This window comes from Festucalex cinctus, chromosome 15 (genome assembly GCF_051991245.1).
Source record: "Festucalex cinctus isolate MCC-2025b chromosome 15, RoL_Fcin_1.0, whole genome shotgun sequence".
NCBI lineage: Eukaryota > Metazoa > Chordata > Actinopteri > Syngnathiformes > Syngnathidae > Festucalex > Festucalex cinctus.
Window position 1 is genome coordinate 15,016,507 of NC_135425.1, and position 19,184 is coordinate 15,035,690.

Sequence of the window (19,184 nt, forward strand, 5' to 3'; positions counted from 1 at the left end):
TTACGCAGATATTTCCAATTTTAATTTTCGACGTTCAATAAAAGACATTTTTATGTCACTCACCACGCTAAATGAAGTAGTCGGTTTCCTCCACGCTCCAAATGTGTGCTTCTTTGCTGTGTCGTCATGTTTGTTTACCTCTGCTTGAGTAGTTCTGGTAGGTTGCACGCCAGAAGCGCAGATTTATAAACGCATATATATGTGCGAACAGATATACACTGTGGGATTTTTGCCGTAGAAAAAGAATACAACGTGAAAACGTCGCTGAGAAAACCAACGCATACAAGTCACCCCTGTACTAGATAGACTAAGATTACAGAAGAAGAAGAAGAAGATTACAGAAGAAGAAGAAGAAGAAGAAGAAGATTACAGAAGAAGAAGAAGAAGAAGAAGATTACAGAAGAAGAAGAAGATTACAGAAGAAGAAGAAGAAGAAGAAGAAGATTACAGAAGAAGAAGAAGAAGAAGAAGAAGAAGAAGATTACAGAAGAAGAAGAAGAAGAAGAAGAAGAAGAAGATTACAGAAGAAGAAGAAGAAGAAGAAGAAGAAGAAGAAGAAGATTACAGAAGAAGAAGAAGAAGAAGAAGAAGAAGAAGAAGAAGAAGAAGAAGAAGAAGAAGAAGAAGAAGAAGAAGAAGAAGAAGAAGAAGAAGAAGAAGAAGAAGAAGAAGAAGAAGAAGAAGAAGAAGAAGAAGAAGAAGAAGAAGAAGAAGAAGAAGAAGAAGAAGAAGAAGAAGAAGAAGAAGAAGAAGAAGAAGAAGAAGAAGAAGAAGAAGAAGAAGAAGAAGAAGAAGAAGAAGAAGAAGAAGAAGAAGAAGAAGAAGAAGAAGAAGAAGAAGAAGAAGAAGAAGAAGAAGAAGAAGAAGAAGAAGAAGAAGAAGAAGAAGAAGAAGAAGAAGAAGAAGAAGAAGAAGAAGAATCAATAAGAGCCTAAACTAGTCAGGTTTTAAAAATTTGGTTAGATGTTAACCTGTATAATTGTCTCCACGTATTAGAAAGACATCAATATGATAAGAACTACAATGCATGAATTCCAACTGTGGTCCATTAAAAAGCAATCATTCTAGACGGCAATCTACATGAGCAGATTCTCTCACCGTGCTTTCTACCGACATACCAAACGGAAAGACGGTTACTGCAATGATCTTTAAAGGAATTCTGCCTTTCTTCTGTCAAAGTATGCTAAATATTTGAGGCCAACAGAAGCTTCCAACCTATCCCACTGATACTCTCTTCCTCTGTTTCACCGAAAGAGCCGCAGAGAATTACAGTGTGTCATCTCTCTCAACAGATGGCTGGGGCCAACGCAGAGCCTTGACTACACTGAAGCTTTAAAGTGAGCTTCAACCTGCTGTTGAACCTACGTTACACTGTTTCATGCCAAGCCACCAGTCCTCAAAAGCTGCCTTTAAAAACAAATTCACGTAACATCAAGACGTAATATGAGGTTTAAAGTGGGTTTCATGATATCTGCCAAGAATATGTTACATACTATAGAGTGACCGAAAGATTCTATACAGTGTGCCTATTTGCAATTTGCTCCTTTTAAAATCACCTTTTTCGCTGATTTTTTTTGTGGCTAGGGGTTTGCCAGTATGTAATGATATTGAAACATCACAATAGGATATTTTCATGATATGGTCACGATACGATAATTAACACGATATTGTGGGGAGGTTGGCAATATAAAAAAAACATCACAATATTGTTAAAAAAAAAAAAAAAAAAAAAAAAATCATTTAAACATAAGAGCCAAAACATGCTTTGTGAAAATTAAACTGCACTACCAAACTAGCCACCAGAGGGCACTAGAACTGCACAAATGGAAATCAACCTGACTTTTTTAAACATATGTGCTGCTTTTAATTAATATCGTGACATGACGACGGCGATATTGTGGCAGTTTTAATATCGCAATATCACGATATTGTCATTATCGTACCATCCTAGTAGCTGAGTCCCAATCGTAATCAGCTCTTCTTACTACAGTCTTTCTACAGCTAATCAAGTCAAATTTTGGAATCTGCATGCCAATTTTAGTTTTAATTCAAATAAAAATCTAACTCAACATTTTTTTTTCTCCAAAATGTTTCCCCAGTGTGATTTAACCTTAATGCTACTCTGTCCAAAGCTTAGCCACCGTAATCACATTTGACATGTTAATCCTTCTTGTTGTTGAATCTTTTTAACTAATCTTCCACTATGACTTTATCACTTTCCAGAGCAAGTTATTTGAATGTGGCGGCTCACTTTTGTGACGCTCGCGACTTTGCAGCCATAAACATGCATGAGCATTCTATTTGTTCACTTGTTTGTTTGAGTCCGACAGCACAATGCCACAACGAGCATGCACGCAGATGGGACTTAGTCCATATTTATTGTAGGAAGGAAGAAAACATTTGAGCACTTCACATTCTTCCAGCCTCGCACTCGCTGGCATAATTGCGCAGTCAATTTCTGCATATCTGAATAAGCACCGAGGGGCAGTTGGGAGGAGGTGTGACCTGAGGCAAACCATAATGATCAGTCTCCCTGGCTAAGTCTTCACCTACATACATCCTTATTACTTCTTCTACTGCTGCTCTGAGCAAACAAATTAATTACAAGTTGAAATAAGATCAGCTGCATTTGATGAGAAATCATGTAACAGTAATAATTGAAACGAAAGGTCAGTCAGACTTTCAGAATTATTTCTTTACTATGCTCAGTTGGGTTTTAGGGTTTTGCAATATTCAAAACTACATACAGTACAGTATATTGCAGACTTATCCATAATGGTCGTGTCGAAAACTTCATGGCTCGTCAAGGCAACAATGTGTTTGAAGGGTCAGCAGCCGGAAAAAAACATTGTCCATTTCAGTTACTTTAACTCCCCTGGGTTTTTCCTGATCAATATGTCCACTGAAGATTAATGTGGAGACTTTGGAAAGACGATAAAAAGTTCAATGTTAGACTGATTTTGGCTCACGCACGTTTATCCTTGTAGACGAGACTCTAGACCAGGTGAAACCAGGTCTAAGTTGTGGCGCAGTCGGTGCAATATGATTTTGGTGGATTCAATCCAGGCGCAGGAAGACAGACTCTGCACTCGTCTGATGTGTGTGGATGTCGATCGGGGGTTGAAGGCGGTTTCCAAGTGTCCGCTTCGCAGTGGCTAACTTCACATGATCCGCAAATAGAAATCTTCTTGCAGTTTTCTGTAAACATACTTTGCACGATCTCCTGCTTCTGCTTCCGCCATGTAACCCCACAATGGCGTAACATTTTTAACTACGCCTGTCTACAGAGTGTCACATCTTTGTGTCAAAAGTGATACAAAAATGTCTTCAAGTACCGTATTTTCCGCAATATAAGGCGCACCTAAAAGCCTTCAATTTTTTCAAAAGCTGACCATGCGCCTTATAATCCAGTGCGCCTTATATATGGATCAATATTGAGCCGCAACAGGTCTCGCTGTCAAGACGCTATCGGTGACCCTGCACCATCGGTGACGCGCATGCGCAGAAGATCCCGCCGTCTTGGATCGCTAGCTAATACTAATACTTTACCTCAGAGAAAATAATAAAACAGCTGTTTATTCATTTTGGGAGTGAATGGAGTTGTCAGAGAGCTGGTTTGTAATCTATTAACAAAGTTTGACTGACCTATCTGACTGTTTTGTTGACATTCCCTTTAGCGCAGCACCATCTAATGGATGCATAACGTAACCCCAGTCTCTACTGTAGCGCCTTATATATGAAAAAAAGTTTTAAAATATGTCATTCATTGAAGGTGCGATTTATAATGTGGTGCGCCTTATATATGGAAAAGTTTGAAAATATGTCATACATTGAAACTGCGCCTTATAATGAGGTGCGCCTTATAGTGCGGAAAATACGGGTACCATGTTTACAGCACTTTAATTCTATTTTATCTTTTTGAAATGATCTATTTCGAAGGAGTAAATTCAGGGTTGGCAGCACAGTTGCATAGTCAATAGCGCAATATCTTCCACACAATTGAAAGTTCTCAGATTAAAATCTTGGCTCAACCCCATTCGTGGGTTTTCTCCGAAGGGGATCCGAAGCTCAAGTATGAATCCAAAACATGACAGATTGCTCCAGGTTAGGACGACTGCATCAGTTTGCTTACAGGCAACAAGACACTTTAATTGACCTTTTTCATCTTCCTGACTGAGCAGGTGCTTTTTGTCTGATGACCAAGGTGCTGCTTTCATAATGCATCAGCTTGCTTTATTACCGCCTGGAGACCCAAGCGGTCAATGTGCTTCAAATGGAACCCTCCGGAGAGACATAAATACTTTGGTTACTTATTCTTGATCCGGCTTGTGATATGTAGCCTCAATGTAATGCACAGTACATTACGAGCTGAATATGAATAACACAGCAGACGCTATTAGTACCTCTGAATGGTTTGACTGAGTGATTCCCCACAGGGGAAACTGGAGAGACATTTTAAGCATGTTAAGGATTAATAATAGCATGGATGTATATTTGAAGGCACTGTGAAAAACTTAAAATAGAACATTAGTTTTGTCTAGTTATTAAATAACTATATTCAAGTGTGAGATTTAAAAGGAACCACTCATTTAAATGTAAATTTTAATTTTTAGGGATGCTCGATACCACTTTTTTTTTTTTTTTCAGATTGATATCAGCATGGGTAATTTGACTCTTGATTAGTCACCGATACCAATATCACATGTACTTTTGATACGTAAAATTCCATCCTCCCCAAAAAGCAATGACAGATAATTTAAAAGAGGGACAAACCCAGATGTCCTAATTTAGCTTTTTTTTTTTTTCCTGTTTTTTTGTTTTTTGTTTCTTAAAATTGCATTAAATTAATGGCCATTTTCCATTTCCCCCCCATTTGTTCATAAACTACATTTTTTTATTGAACACATACATGCACAAAAATGAATTTAAATAAATAAAAACATTCGTAATTGACATCTGTATGTGTGCCTTATATTCCTGATCATAAAATGGCCACTCTAGGCCACCGTTGTGAATACTGATAACTCAGAATAAGGACGGGTATTCGCCCATCCAATTAATTTTCCATTGTTGTTCTTTGACATGCACTTGGCAGCCTGTTTTGTTTTCATTGTGGCAAGTTGTTTTTAGGGCTTACCAAAAAAAATAAAAAATAAAAATCACTGCCCATAGATATGGCAAAAAAAAAAAAAAAACATCCTGTCTTAATTCTTAATTGCTTATTTTCTATTTTTTACCCATCGAAATCAACAAAAATGATTGGTTTAATGATATTAATTTGATATTAAGGGACACCTCTGCCCACAGCAATATTAATTGTAAATATCCAACTATTTGGAATATTTTCTTATACCATACCGTACCCTGCAATCCTCACCGTCTGCATACCCTCAAAGGAAATTGCTGACCTCAAACTTTTGTGATCGCAATCAGCATTTTTTTGCCTGAAAAATGTTGGATTGGCGTCTGAAGAGCCTCGATGGGTACACTAGGGTAATGAATTCCAAAAGGCCCGAAGAGGATAAAGCACAGTCACTGGCTACACATCTTATGAAAAACAAGTTTAACTGTATTTACTGGAGACAGGAAATTGACATCATTTCAAGTAAAAGGTGAACATATTACATTGTAGGCACCATGAAGACATCAACCATTGAAGAGTGTGCTGTTTTGAGAGCCTTTTCAATTATGGGCCAATAGAAATTACAGTGGTGCTCTATTATACCTTCATGAATTTCCTTCAACAATATGTGAGAAGTTTCATGAAGCACTTATGACATTTTTGACTCTTCTAGATGGCACTTCTGGTTTAAAAAAAATACAGTAGAAATGTAATCTATTTAAACCAAAGGCACCATCGAGAGGAGTAAAAAATAAGGCTTTCAGTTTAACTTGTTAGATTAATTAATTACGCTGCAAATTGGTGCGTTAAAAAAAAATAAAGAAAAAAAAATGCAATTGTTCGTCTGCCTAATAAAAGCAAGAGAGGGGCTTTATTAGCTACTCAAAACAGCGAGTAATAACCATATTAGGCTCAAAATGACGGCTCTGGGAGATGTAGTTTTAAAATTCTGGTAATGTTTGTGGTTAAACAGCAAGTTTATTTATAATGATGTTTTCATTGATGTTTTGTTTCTGTGATCTGCCTGGGGACAACGGATGGAAATGAGCCTATGGCTATAATCCGGTGTGGTGTGTTGACAAGCGTGTGTCCCATGAAATGTTCATTTTGAGAGACAGAGAGAGAGAGAGAGAGAGAGAGAGAGAGAGAGAGAGAGAGAGAGAGAGAGAGAGAGAGAGAGAGAGAGAGAGAGAGAGAGAGAGAGAGAATAAAAAGAACTATTAACAAGAAAGCAGTGATTTGTACCTTTTGTAAAACATAATTTTCATATTTCATATCACGGAAGCAGCTCCAGCTTGACTCATCATTCAAGACTCAATCACATGTAACATCATACAAAAGAATTACACTCATTTTTTTTGGACAAAATTGAAAATAATGCTGCGTGTTGATGTGCTTAAACTTTTTCTTTTGAATTTCAATATGAAGCATACCTCACCAATAAAAAATGTGCATTTCAAATCTTCTCTTCTTGGTGTATTCAATTGATTAGTCATGCACTACAATTTTGTAATGTCCTAGAATTCAAATTCTTATTTGGCGACATTTAGCAGATATGAGATTAAAAATTGATTAATTTGATGAATTAATTAAAAATCCTATAATAAATTAGATAAAAAATTTTAATCGCCTGATGGCACTAATGAAAAATTATTGCAAGTGCTTCATGAAGCCTCATTTTCCCATCACTATACTGTCTATTATTAACTTGTGCAAATTATTCATCTTTCATAATAGACAATTTTTGCAAGCATAGACGCATTTATGATTCAGCTCTTCACACGCAAACACACCTGCAGCTGCGGCTTTTGTCTCCTCAAACTAAGCCAGGTGGTCCTGTTTGTTTTGACAGACATCAATCATATCAAACTCGTGAGATTGAATTCCAGGATTCTCAACAATCCCACTGCCTCAATAGTTTTATCTTGAAGGATCACAAACTTTTTCTAGGGTGAATGTTTTCCTTTCATAGGAAAACTGAATTTTGAGCCATGTTTGTTGCTCTCATATATATTTTCAGTCTTAGTTTATGCATATGTCAATGTTATGTCAAGAACCATGCAAGTCATGATGACATGAAAATGCATAGCCATAGTGCAATTTAAAATTGTCAGGTCATGGGAATAAAAAAATAATAATAATAATCAGTACACCTGGTCAGCCAGAAAACTGTACCACTTAACTGCTGTTAGGATTTTACATGTTAATTACAATCCTTCCTTTATGAATCATAACAATAAAACCCATGAAGCCTGTCTCTGTGTGATGACGCTAACACCTTTTTGTGTCACTCATCTCATCCTTGAACTCACAGGTTCTGGCAGCTTTTACTGCAGACAAAATGAGCTTCAAATGACATGAGTCATTAGCCGTTCTGGAGGACTTGTCTTTTCAAAAAAAAAAAAAAAGGGGCTGCAAGGCTTTAGATCTTTTTAAGTCGACACTAATGAAATGATAGTCGAGTCCGTGTTGGCTACTCGATGACGTCACTGGTATTTTTTCCAGTTCAGTGTTATTGTGTTTTCTCAGATGAGACAATGATAGCTTACCGTCAGCCGTTAACATTCAAATACTATCAAAAATATCAACCAACTCAGTTGCGACATTTTACGTATATATTATATAGCATTCATGTTATGTTACTGCATGTGTAGCAAGTTCTCTTTAGCACACAATTGCCACCTGTGCGTTATTGAACATAACATTTTGGCAACAGAGATGGAGTGAATCTTGCTCCTACCCAAAGAAATCACAGAGATGATCTGACCAACTGAAGTTAGCGATGTAAGGCTAACCTAGCTAGTGACCTAATTTTTAAAATCAAAACCGGGACATTACAATGCCACTGAAAATCAAATACACAATAAATTCTCATCAGGAAGTACTTATAACAAATTTTGTTGTAAGTCAATCTGGTGACCGGTGGTTGGGTTATTATGCTACAAGCTATCTTGGTGGAAAGTTCAGCATTAAACATGTCATTGTCATTTACCTTGCTGTCTCAAATTGCACTGTAACATTGGAAAGGTGACACCAGAAATCCTCAGCTCGCTTCCGTAAGTAACTGCAGCATTAGGCTAATAGGACTACATTTCCCAGGATACTTAGACACAGAAGCAGGAAGTAGTTCTATTTCCGGTATGATGCGTCTGCAAATGATTAGATGCGGATGAGAATGAGAACGTGAAAGTAAATAGGGAGAAATTGGTTTATCAAAAAAAAAGAAAAAAGACTGTCCTAGTTAAACCATGATGGTTGGTCACATTAGGCTAACCGCTATGATCATCTACAACCTAGCTAGCAAGAGTCGGTGCATTTTTCATACGCTCTGACCCGCACAGATTTATGAAGACTGTGTCGCCTTGTAAGCTGGACATTTTATTGCTTCACAGAGCTTTATTTTATAGTCCAACCAACGGTGCTTGACTAGCCTCTGTAAATTTGTCCGTTTGGAAGATGCTAAAAACATGCTAGTAGTCAACTTGAAGCTCTAAATGTTTGTCTTTTGAACCAGTATAGTCTTTGTTCTCCATTCAATTCCAACAAGTGCTGGCTAATTTGGATTTTCTTCTACTTAACCTGAATGATGGCTTTTCTTTACTGAGCATGAAATGGCACTCTAAAGTTTGAATTACTGCTGGAAAATTGCAGAACTGTTACGCAGGATGCTATTTGGGAAAGATTAAACGTTTAATTAATTTAGACAATTGAAGGCTTTCAGACTCAATTGAACCATTCTTGGTGTTCCATTTCCTGCCTGTCTAATGGCTTTAGCGACCTAGCTGGTCGGACATTTAGCTTAGATGTAGGGGCCGTCTCCATTTTCACATTCTTCGTGTACTTGTGTGTGTTTTGTATGGTCACTCCAACTGCCTTCCACTTTCCAAAAACATGGTAGGTTGAGTGAATGTGAATGGTTGTTTTTCTATATGTGCGCTGCGATTGGTTGGCTGCCTGTAACCCAAAGTCAGCTTGAATAGGTCGCAGCTCACTCTTGAGCCCAATGAGGACAAGTTGTAAAGAAATAATGGACGGACATTGATGGGTTCTTTAACTTCATGATTATAATAAATTGCAAAAGTATCATTCTTGGTCAAAGAAATTCAGCGTTTCCGTTCATCTCGACAAGATCTGGAGGTCATCTGATGGCATATACCGACCTCAGCTCTTTCGATGTCATTTTTAAATGTTCCATTGTGATTGCAAACTTTTGATAAAATGATGAAAATGTATGGCATCCTAGTGAATAATTGGCTAAGTAATAATGACTGGATTCATTGATCATTGAAAATTGTGTGGAATGGATTGTTTCTTGTTTTTCAAAGCAACTTTAACGCGAAATTAAGTTGACTAATTAACTGCAGTCAGTAGGAGCTCTGCTGATTCAGTCTCGAGTAGTTTGCGGTCTAAAAAAAAACATGATGTCATATGAGAAGTCAGCTACCACCACAAAGACCTCCATTACTGCATAAACAGACCATCAGATCATTTAAAGAGAGGTTATCCTACCAGATTAAATTGTAATCACATTTTAAAAAGAATGAATTTTGATTAAATTTCTCAGAATTAATCAAGGAAACACCTGGCACTATGTAGTTTTACTTTTCCAACATTTGACAAAACTCAGAATCTATTTCAGATGTTCTCGAACAAATGCACTTTTGTGTTAAAGAAAAAAAAGCACAAACTTTTGTTAGATGTCACATTATCATCTCAGTGCTTGAGGAAGTCTTTTGTCGGCCAAAAGGATGTCAGGATACAATACCAGGTTCGACGCGTTTGACCTTCATTTGAACAGCTGTGTACAGCTTGGTCTCCGCAGAGGGGATTTGAGGGAGATGCATGTAAATGACAGGAAACCTTTTGTTCATCACTGTCATCTTCTGGATGGCCCAGGAGGCCATCAGATCAGTCGGGGTTGAGCCATTTCCTGTGTTCACTTTCCATTAATAAGACATCATCAATAGAATGAATGACTTAAAATGCATTTCACCGTTGAGGCAAAATTAGCTTCAGGTAATAAATCTGTTAGATGTTAAACCCACAAAATAGAACAGTACATTGTATGATCACACACGGACTCATCTAAAGCTTCTTCCATTTAGAAAATGCACTAAGGAGTTTACTTTAATAATGCTTTTGGAAAGTAGCATGGTAGTTCACATTGCAGTCGATAACACCCACTCAATGCTCCATTCACATTGAGTGATAATTGAGTGCTTACCAGCCCGTGGTGTCGTTTGCCTCTCCAATGGATGGAAATGAATCTTTCACAGGCTTTTTTTTTCGACTGAGCTCAAAGAATACAAAAAGTATCTGATTTGATGATCTACACTGATTTTTTTTTTTTACGGACAAAGTGGTTGCAGTGGTGGAAAGTGTCTTTGTATTTCTCACTGTATTTTGGCGGGATCTTACCAATGCTAGCCATTTGATGATTTTCTAAGGATTATTACAATTTTTTTTACAATACAAAGAAGTCTGAATAGAGAACAGTACCGAGTTGTGCAAATTCTTACAGAGGCTGACGACGGTTTTGTTGTGTTTTTTTTTTTAAGAGCTGTCAAACGATTAAATGTATTAATCAGATTAATCACATCTTGGAATTTTGATTAATCATGATTAATCACTGACTTAAAAAAGCTTTTTTTTTTACCCAACATATTTTGCCCCCTAAATTTGAAGTTTACCTGTTATGTGTTAATTTTTTCGACATTTAATGTTATCAGGACATCTTCAAAAATTTATAGCCACTGCACACGCTCATCCTGCTTTTTCTAATCAATTAATTATTTGCATAATTTAAAAAGGGAAAAAAATGACCTACTGCATATGTAAACATTTATTAAATGCTTCACTTTAATGCATGTAGTTATGTTTATTGATCAAACTCCAACAACTACCATCCACTGTCGGCTAAAAAGGATCATCTGGGGTCAAAATTAATAGTGTGATTAATCTGTGGTAATACAATGATTAATGCGCAAATCGATAATTTTTTTTGATTAATTAATTAGTTAACGCTTTAACTTTGACAGCACTGTTTTTATTTTTGTTGTTGTTGTTTTTTTAAGAATAGAAGATAAATTTAATTTTGGGTCATACAAACAATGCTTTGGACAGATCAGCTGCTTTCAGTTTGAATTCTTAGCCTCACTCGGGTCTTGGTTCTACTGGAGCTTATCCTAAATGACTTAAGGCGAGACTAGAGAGACGGGGTACCCTGTGGACTCGTTGCCAGCCAATCGCCGGGTACATATAAACACGAAAACAATTCACACGTAAAATTACACCTTAGGGCAATTTAGAGCCTATAATTAACACACCAGAAGAAAAATTACACAAGCACACTGCCGACTCAGGTCAATTAGGGGAGCCCAGGTATCAACGCAAACATGGTGAAGCAGCATTTAGCTGTTATGCTGCACACAAATGGAATAAATTGCCATCAGAAGTGAAGTTAGCTGCGAGCATAAATGTTTTAAATCCATCTTATGACATATTTTTCACCATTCCTTTGATGAAGGTCTTTCAAGAATTTTAAAACTTGATTTCACTTTGGGCCTTTAGTCATTCCAGAAAGCTACTTTTTATTTCTTTCCTTTGCTTTTAAATATCTTTAAATCTTTTGGTTACAAATGTGCTTGAATGTTATCAATACAAGTATGTTGTGCTTTTTGGTTGTGAAAAGCATATTGAGTTACCTTGTGTATGAATGTGTTATAGAAGAAAAAAAGAAAAATTCACTCAGGAAGGCTGGAGCCAGGATCCAAACCCCCAAAATGAGAGCTGTGAGGCAGATGTTCTAACTACTCATAGACCTGTTGCTTTTTTCCCCATTAATAATAATAATAATAATAATAATTATTATTATTATTATTATGTTGTCATCTTGTTTGGACAGACCGGTGCTATAGTCATTACTACCCATTATAGTCCATATACTTGAGAAGTTACATTTGAATACCTAGAAATAGGAATACCGAGGAATTAATGCAGAGTCATGCTCCCTTTCAGTTGTACCTCCTCACAAATTGAAGAGGTCTTGGCATTTGAGTATGTCTGACTTCTATCGATTTCAGAGGCAGACGAGGTCAGTCAGACGTACCTTTGACCGAAGCTGTTCTCCTTCCTTCGGCAGTGCAGGGTGACGACTCTGTGACCTTCACTTCTGACATCCTGACTCACTGTCCACAATACCGGATTACTGGCTCTGGCCCCCAGGAATGCCACGCCGTCTTTCAGCTTCACCCTGGGGGGGGGGAGTTCACTTGGTTAGAAACAAATACAAAGAATTGTATGTAAATCACATTAACTCATTCACTCCCAGCCATTTTCACAGAAGTAGTCCCGTTCGCTCCCGGCTATTTTACTGGATTTTGACAGATTTTGCAAGACCCACAGAATATTGTGTTCTATTGCTATAAAAGCATGGAACCTAGCAAAAGAAAGATTAAAGTCTCTTCTTTCATCAGGGAAAAAAAAAAGTATGTTTCTATCCGTTTCCGTTTTGCAGCAATTAGCATTAGAAGAGAGATAAGTTTAATCAGTTTTCACAAATCTATTTAAAATTGTAAGTAATTGAGCTTTTTTTCTACATGGCCCTGGTTGATCTCCTTTACTCTGCTGCCACCTGCTGGCCGTTTGTGTAATAACTACCATTTCTGCAACCGTTCTTTGCAGTTGAGAGGCTGAATCAAAGCCTTGTGTATGCACTAGCATAACCCCCCCCCCCCCCCCAAAAAAAAAACAACAACAACAACGTATAAATACGTCTTTGGGACACTTACAACATTAAAAAAAAATGTATTTACACGTTATTGGGAGCAAATGAGTTAAGAGTCCATGAAGCATTCTGTGACACAGTCTTGGAAGCCTCTTTCACATTGGCTGGGATGGAGAGTTGAAATCAACAAATACATTTGCCGGCTTCCACCATGGTATCAGAGGCAGCATTCTGTTAGTGCTTCAGGTGATAGCGGCCACGACCAGAGTGTGACGTTTGCTACCAGAGACTATATTTTCACATTTACGCCATTCGGTTTAGGCCCGCCATGAAAATAGAGCCATTTATGTTCCGAATGCACAAATCTGTAAGAACTGTGTGAATATTCACTTTGGACATGGCAACGAAAGAACTCACTGCACAAACACACATCCTGCTTTAAGAAAGGAAGACATGAAGTCAGCAGTTCCACACATAATTGACCCAACAAAACATGAATTCATGCAAAAAGTAGCAAAGTGCAGCCAAAAATTCTTTCTACGTTTGGACCACATCCATTTGGACTACATGACAAATCTTTTATGAGGGCTTTATTCAGACATTAATTAGGTTATTCGTTTGGAAAACTGAAGCAGGCGAGGCAATAAAAAAAAAGAAAAAGAAAAAGAAAAAAAAAGAAAGAAAGTTCATGTTTACAACTTAAAATCATTTTTATTCAGTTTCTGTGTGTACTTTAAACACAATCAGTTTAATCGGTCTAGCAAGGCCTCATGTCTCAAAGACTTGTAAGTGGGGTCATTCATGAGTCAAGGTACCGCCGTACAAAAATAAACTCCCAAAATGTTGCATCTCAATCTCAACATTTGACTTTGGAAACTGGTTACAAATGTTTGCCTTATAGTGAAAACTCTCATCCTTATAAAGGAACTTGGATGCGAGACTTGGGACCAAACAGTGGAAGAAGATGGAAAAGACAAGCAAGGCAGATGTGAAGACAAAGAATGGAACAAGAAGAGTGAAGATTAAGAGATGTCTTTTCACCAAACAAGAATGTTGCGTGTCTTCCCCCACTATTTTTAAATTATTTGAGTCTGCCCTTATTTGTGAGCTGCAAAAGACACTAAAGTAAAAGGAGAAGCTCAACATTAATGGGGAGTAATGATATAAGCACAGTCTTCACATCCTCTGTGCTCAACCTGGTTTCTTTGATGGTATCCAGGCGACAGAGGCGATAACTCATGTGTTGCTCACTGCTCCTGACGGACGTGATAACGCTTGTTGGCGTGGACGAGAAGGCAGAGCGCTGATTGCCTTCTGGCCTCCTTTTTTCAAAGCCTTATCCACCTTATCCGCAGCAAAGTAATCATCGACTCACATACTTAGCTTTGGTGAAGGACTACAAGGGGGTTGATCATCTAAAGAGCTGAAAGTCTTGTTTTAACTAACCCTGGAGTCAGAGCTGTTAGCTGACTTCTTACACAAGTCAGAGGCATTGATGCTCTCAAGTGTTTGGTGTATTTAAGAGGGTGGCTTTCTAACTAAGTGCTCAAATGCATGCGCTTCTACTAGCTAGTAAATAAAGATAAAAAAAATAAAGAAAGGTGTTAAAAATTCAACTTAGAAAGACTTCCATCTTTTTGTCTATGTATAAGGCTACATTTACCCAACGCAAGCAGTCCATCTTTCTTCTGCTTATCCGGGATTGGGGGCAGCAGCCTAAGCAGGGGATCCCCCTTCCCTAGCTTTTCCGGGGGGGATCCAGAGGTTTTCCAAGGGCAGCTAAGAGACAATCTCTCCAGTGTGTCCTGGGTTGTCCCTGAGGTCCGCTTCTGATGGGACGTGCCCGGAATACCTCACTCGGAAGGCGTCCTGGAGGAGCCCAAGCCAACTCATCTGTCTCATCTCGATACGCAAGAGCAGCGGCTCTACTTTCAGCCCTTCTTGGATGACTGAGCTTCTCATCCCAACTCTCGGGGAGAGTCAAACAACCTGCGGAGTAAACCCGTTTCGGCTGCTGTGTCTGTGATCTTGTATTCGAGATCTTGTTCTTTAGGTCATGACTCACAGCTTGTGACCCAAGGGTGCAAATGTAGATCACCCAGAAAACTCGAGAACCACAAAAGAGTCTGCATACTTGAATTCCTCCACTTGGGGCAGAACCGCCGCCCTTTTCCAACTGATGACCATGTTCTCAATAGGGAATATATTATCATCCCAAACAGCAATTCCACACCAACAAATATTATACCCCTCCCTAGTAGAAACCAAAGAGTTTGGCCTGGGTCCCATTGAGAATTCCATCCATCCATCCATTTTCTTGACCGCTTATTCCTCACAAGGGTCGCTGGGGGGTGCTGGCGCCTATCTCAGCTTGTTCTGGGCAGTAGGCAGGGGACACCCTGGACTGGTTGCCAGCCAATCGCAGGGCACACAGAGACAAACAACCATCCACACTCACATCTAGGGACAATTCGGAGCGCCCAATCAACCTGCTATGCATCTCTTTGGAATGTAGGAGGAGACCGAAGTACCCGGAGAAGACCCACACGGGCACGGGGAGAACATGCAAACTCCACCCAGGAAAGGCCGTAGCCTGGACTCGAACCAGAGTCCTCAGAACTTGGAGGAGGACGTGCTAACCAATCGACCACCGTGCCGCCCTCCATTGAGAATTATGACCACAAAATGCACGGAATGGCGAGCTCGTCTGGAACAGGTAAGAAGTATCAAGCAGAGTGAGCCAGTGTTGTGCCACAGGCTGCCTCATTGTGCATCTGTGAAATGATCGAGTGAGAGATTCGTAGACTAGCAGGGGAAAAACATGCCTGAAAAATGCATACCCATGTCAGTGTCATCTGCAGACAAAAACAACATTGCTCTATCATGACACATCGAGCCAAGTATGGGTAGCCAATGAGCATGAGCTCTGAATGATCAACCAGCACGTCGTAATGAGATTGGGCTCACTAATATAATTATTATTATTATTATAATTAAAATCTCGCATCAGTGGGATGAGTATTTACACACAAGAAGAGCTTGTCAGGAGCGACAGTTCGCTCGGTAATGACACACTTGGATGGCAGCTGCCCAAATAATAAGTCGACAAGTCACCTTGCTCCCAGGCATGGTTTTCACATGCCGAATGAAATACCGGTGCACATTAATATTAATGTTCCGTACACAATGGGAAATGAAATGGAATATAAACAATTATTTATGAAGTCAAAGACTGACCAAGGGTTCTGCATGCAAATACCAATATTTACACAGCATTGTTATCATTGTGCTGTTGCCGTGTTTTTTTTTTCCTTCCTAATCAGTGCTTATGTAAAAAACAAACAAAAAAAAAAACAAAAAAAACAACAACTGTAGGATTAGGACCTTTAATCAGATTATTCTTTTACTTTTTGTCTTTAAAGCTTGGAATACAGAAGGTCAAAGGAAGAACAACACATACTGCAGTAATGGAATTACAGGAACTCATACTGTATTATTCAAATTTTAAATCATCATAACATTTCTGTGACCCTCCAATTTTAAGTAAAAGATGTGGGTGCAATATCGATTTCCTTTTTAAATAGCCGTCAGTAAAAAGGGTAATAGCCACCACTGATTGTCATCAGAAGAAAAAAAAAAAAAAGTGTTCATTGACTAATGGGTCCTTTGACAAGAAGTTTGCGTGGGGTTGAAAGGCCCACTTAAGAAGAGTGATGGACCAGAACCAGAAGAACTTAGTTTGATTGTTAGGGCCCCATTTCCATGCTTAGTGTAAGTCTAACTGTGAGCATAATTTGAGTTTTCTTTCTTTTGGCATTTTGCACAGGTAAAAGTGGACATTTGGTCTGTTGTGCGCCATCATGAGAGGGAATGCAGCCGATTAATATTCTCCTTAATCTCAGCGACAGCAACTTCTGAATACCCGTCCGCTGTCCCCAAAGGGGTTAAAAACGCAAAAATAAAAACAAACTTAATGTTAAGGCCCAATAAATTCAGACAAGGGGGACAAGCGGAAGGTGAATTGTTTCCTGTTCAGACATCCAGAAGACGGAAGATCATTACACAAAAGCCACACTGGAGAACAGAGAGAAGCAGATATCTTTAAGCACTCACAAACAGCCACAGACACACCATGGCGCGTGTCTATATCTGATATAAAGTTAACACGCTGGCGCGGAGTGGGGCCGCCGCATTGAGCTGCCCTTTCGGAGAGATAAATGGAAGTGAGAACAATTGCTCTGGTATCAGCTCTGTCACAAAGAAACCACTTTTGGTTACTGCATCAGCTGCTGACTCCAACAAAGGTAGAGATGGATGAAGGGGATAACTGCTGCGAGATTAGCCACAGCTCATTCATATACAAACTGATTGGGCTTCTTTAAAGGGGAGATATGGAAAATATTGTTTTAATTGCATGTCTCTGAAATGGTGGCCTAGCCTTTGAGTTTGAAACAACACAAGTCAAATTCTTGTGAGCTGCTGCTGTGATGTCAGATAATGAGCCTGCGGAAAAAAGCATTTCAGATTTAGACCCAATTGTTAAGTCACAGTCAGGTTAATTAAAATAATACCGCCAAACCACTATGACTTGGCAGCTACCTTGCTCAAGAGCCACCATTTTCGTTTCTTGGAAGAAAATCAGACAGAATGAAACCGTTTGCGCTAAAGCCAAAAGCTACACAGACTACAGTATTTGATGCACAGATTAGCGTTAATGATGTTATCAGACTTATCTTCTGATAACCTGCACGTAAAGATACGAGGATGTTCAGCAGAAATTGCCCAAAGGAATATTAAGTTTAGAACTAACCATTTAACTCATTCACTCCCAACCATTTTCACTATAGCAATCCCTTTACTGGATTTTGACTGCTTTTGCAAGGCCCATAGAGTATTGTATTCCATTTATTATAAAACATTAGGAAAAAAAATAATTATATTTCCATCTGTTTCTGTTTTGCAGCAATTAGCATTAGAATATAGCCAAGTTTCATTAGAAATCCGTTTAAAACAGTGGGGAAAAGAGTTTTTTGCAACATGGCCCTATTTGATCTCTTATACTCGGCTGCCACCTACTGGCTGCTTTTGTAATAACTACCATTGCTTCAAGTGTTTTCTTCAGTTCAGAGGCTACATCAAAGCCTTCTGAATGCTCTAGCATAAAAAAACAAAAACAAAAAAAAACATTTAAATACGTCTTTGGGAGCAAACGAGTTAATAACATCCCATTGAACAGTATGTCCTCTTTGTACTGGTCCGCTGTAATCATCTTGGTAACATGAAAAAGTGTAATGGAAAAGTGACCAGTGCGGAGCAAGGCTGTACCGGTGTACAACCACCTTTTTAGCTGTATTTTATTTATTTTTTTATCTTGTATTATATTTTATATATATTTTGACTGAAACATGGCTTTGACATTGCATTACTCCTTTAACTGAAACTGACGAAACTGCGGAATAATAAAATCAACGTGTAATCCCCTCAGAAAATGGGACATGCCTTTAGTAAGAGAATGACAACACAAACACACACAAAAAATACTTTGATGCTTTTGTTACTTGTGTGGTTTAACTCCACTGAGAAATGGCACTGCTCTTAAGCAGAATTACATGCCAATGAGAGCATTCCTTGTCTATTAGCATGGTACCACAGCTGATGCTACAGTCTCTCCCGCTACTCCCTGCTCATGTACTCCTCTACAATATTTACATAATGGTGACTAAAGACAGGTGAACAAGCCTAAACATCAGTGCAATTAATTTGCACGCCACTAGCTTTGTGCTGGAAAGACTCAGAGTCAATTAGGAGTTGTAGGCGGGGAGTATTTCAGGCAGTAGACAGCGGCAGATGCTGAGATAAAGAGTGCACTAATTCAATTAATGAGTTTGAGGCTGTTCCACCCATTATCAGGGCTAGTTAAAAGTGCTGGTGCGTAGCAATGCGTCTGCAAAACCGTGGAAAAGATTAATACCAACAGATTGAAGCGCCTCCACTCGTGCGTGTCGCAAACTTTTCGTCCAGTTCACATTCTTCCGGGCTTCTTTACCTCACTTGTCTTCATATGTCACGACCTCATACACAAACAGTTGTGTTAGCCACACAGTTAGCACGTTATGCTAAAGCAGTGCGCCGTTTCTATCCCTCTAATGTGGGGCAAAATTCCATCAATCTTTTAAGGCAAACCTAAGACCTTTCTGTTTGACTACTTTTGACTGAATTATTGTACGTCATGTTTAAATTAAATGTAACCGTTTTTAATTGTGCATTGATGACGTTTTTAGCTTCTGTAACGCACAATAAATCGTCTTTGCCTTGTCTATGCCCATTTGCTAGAGC

At 38.6% G+C, this 19,184-nt stretch overlaps 1 protein-coding gene across 4 annotated transcripts in view; it reads right to left on the reverse strand.

Moving 5' to 3' along the window:
* LOC144002473 (transmembrane protein 132C) overlaps positions 1–19,184 on the reverse strand; it is a 172,334-nt gene that overhangs the window by 48,888 nt on the left and 104,262 nt on the right. For all 4 annotated transcript variants that reach the window (XM_077497744.1, XM_077497745.1, XM_077497743.1 and 1 more), the window contains one exon: positions 12,231–12,374. In XM_077497744.1, the coding sequence (XP_077353870.1) occupies positions 12,231–12,374 (144 nt within the window). The remainder of the gene's footprint in view (positions 1–12,230; positions 12,375–19,184) is intronic.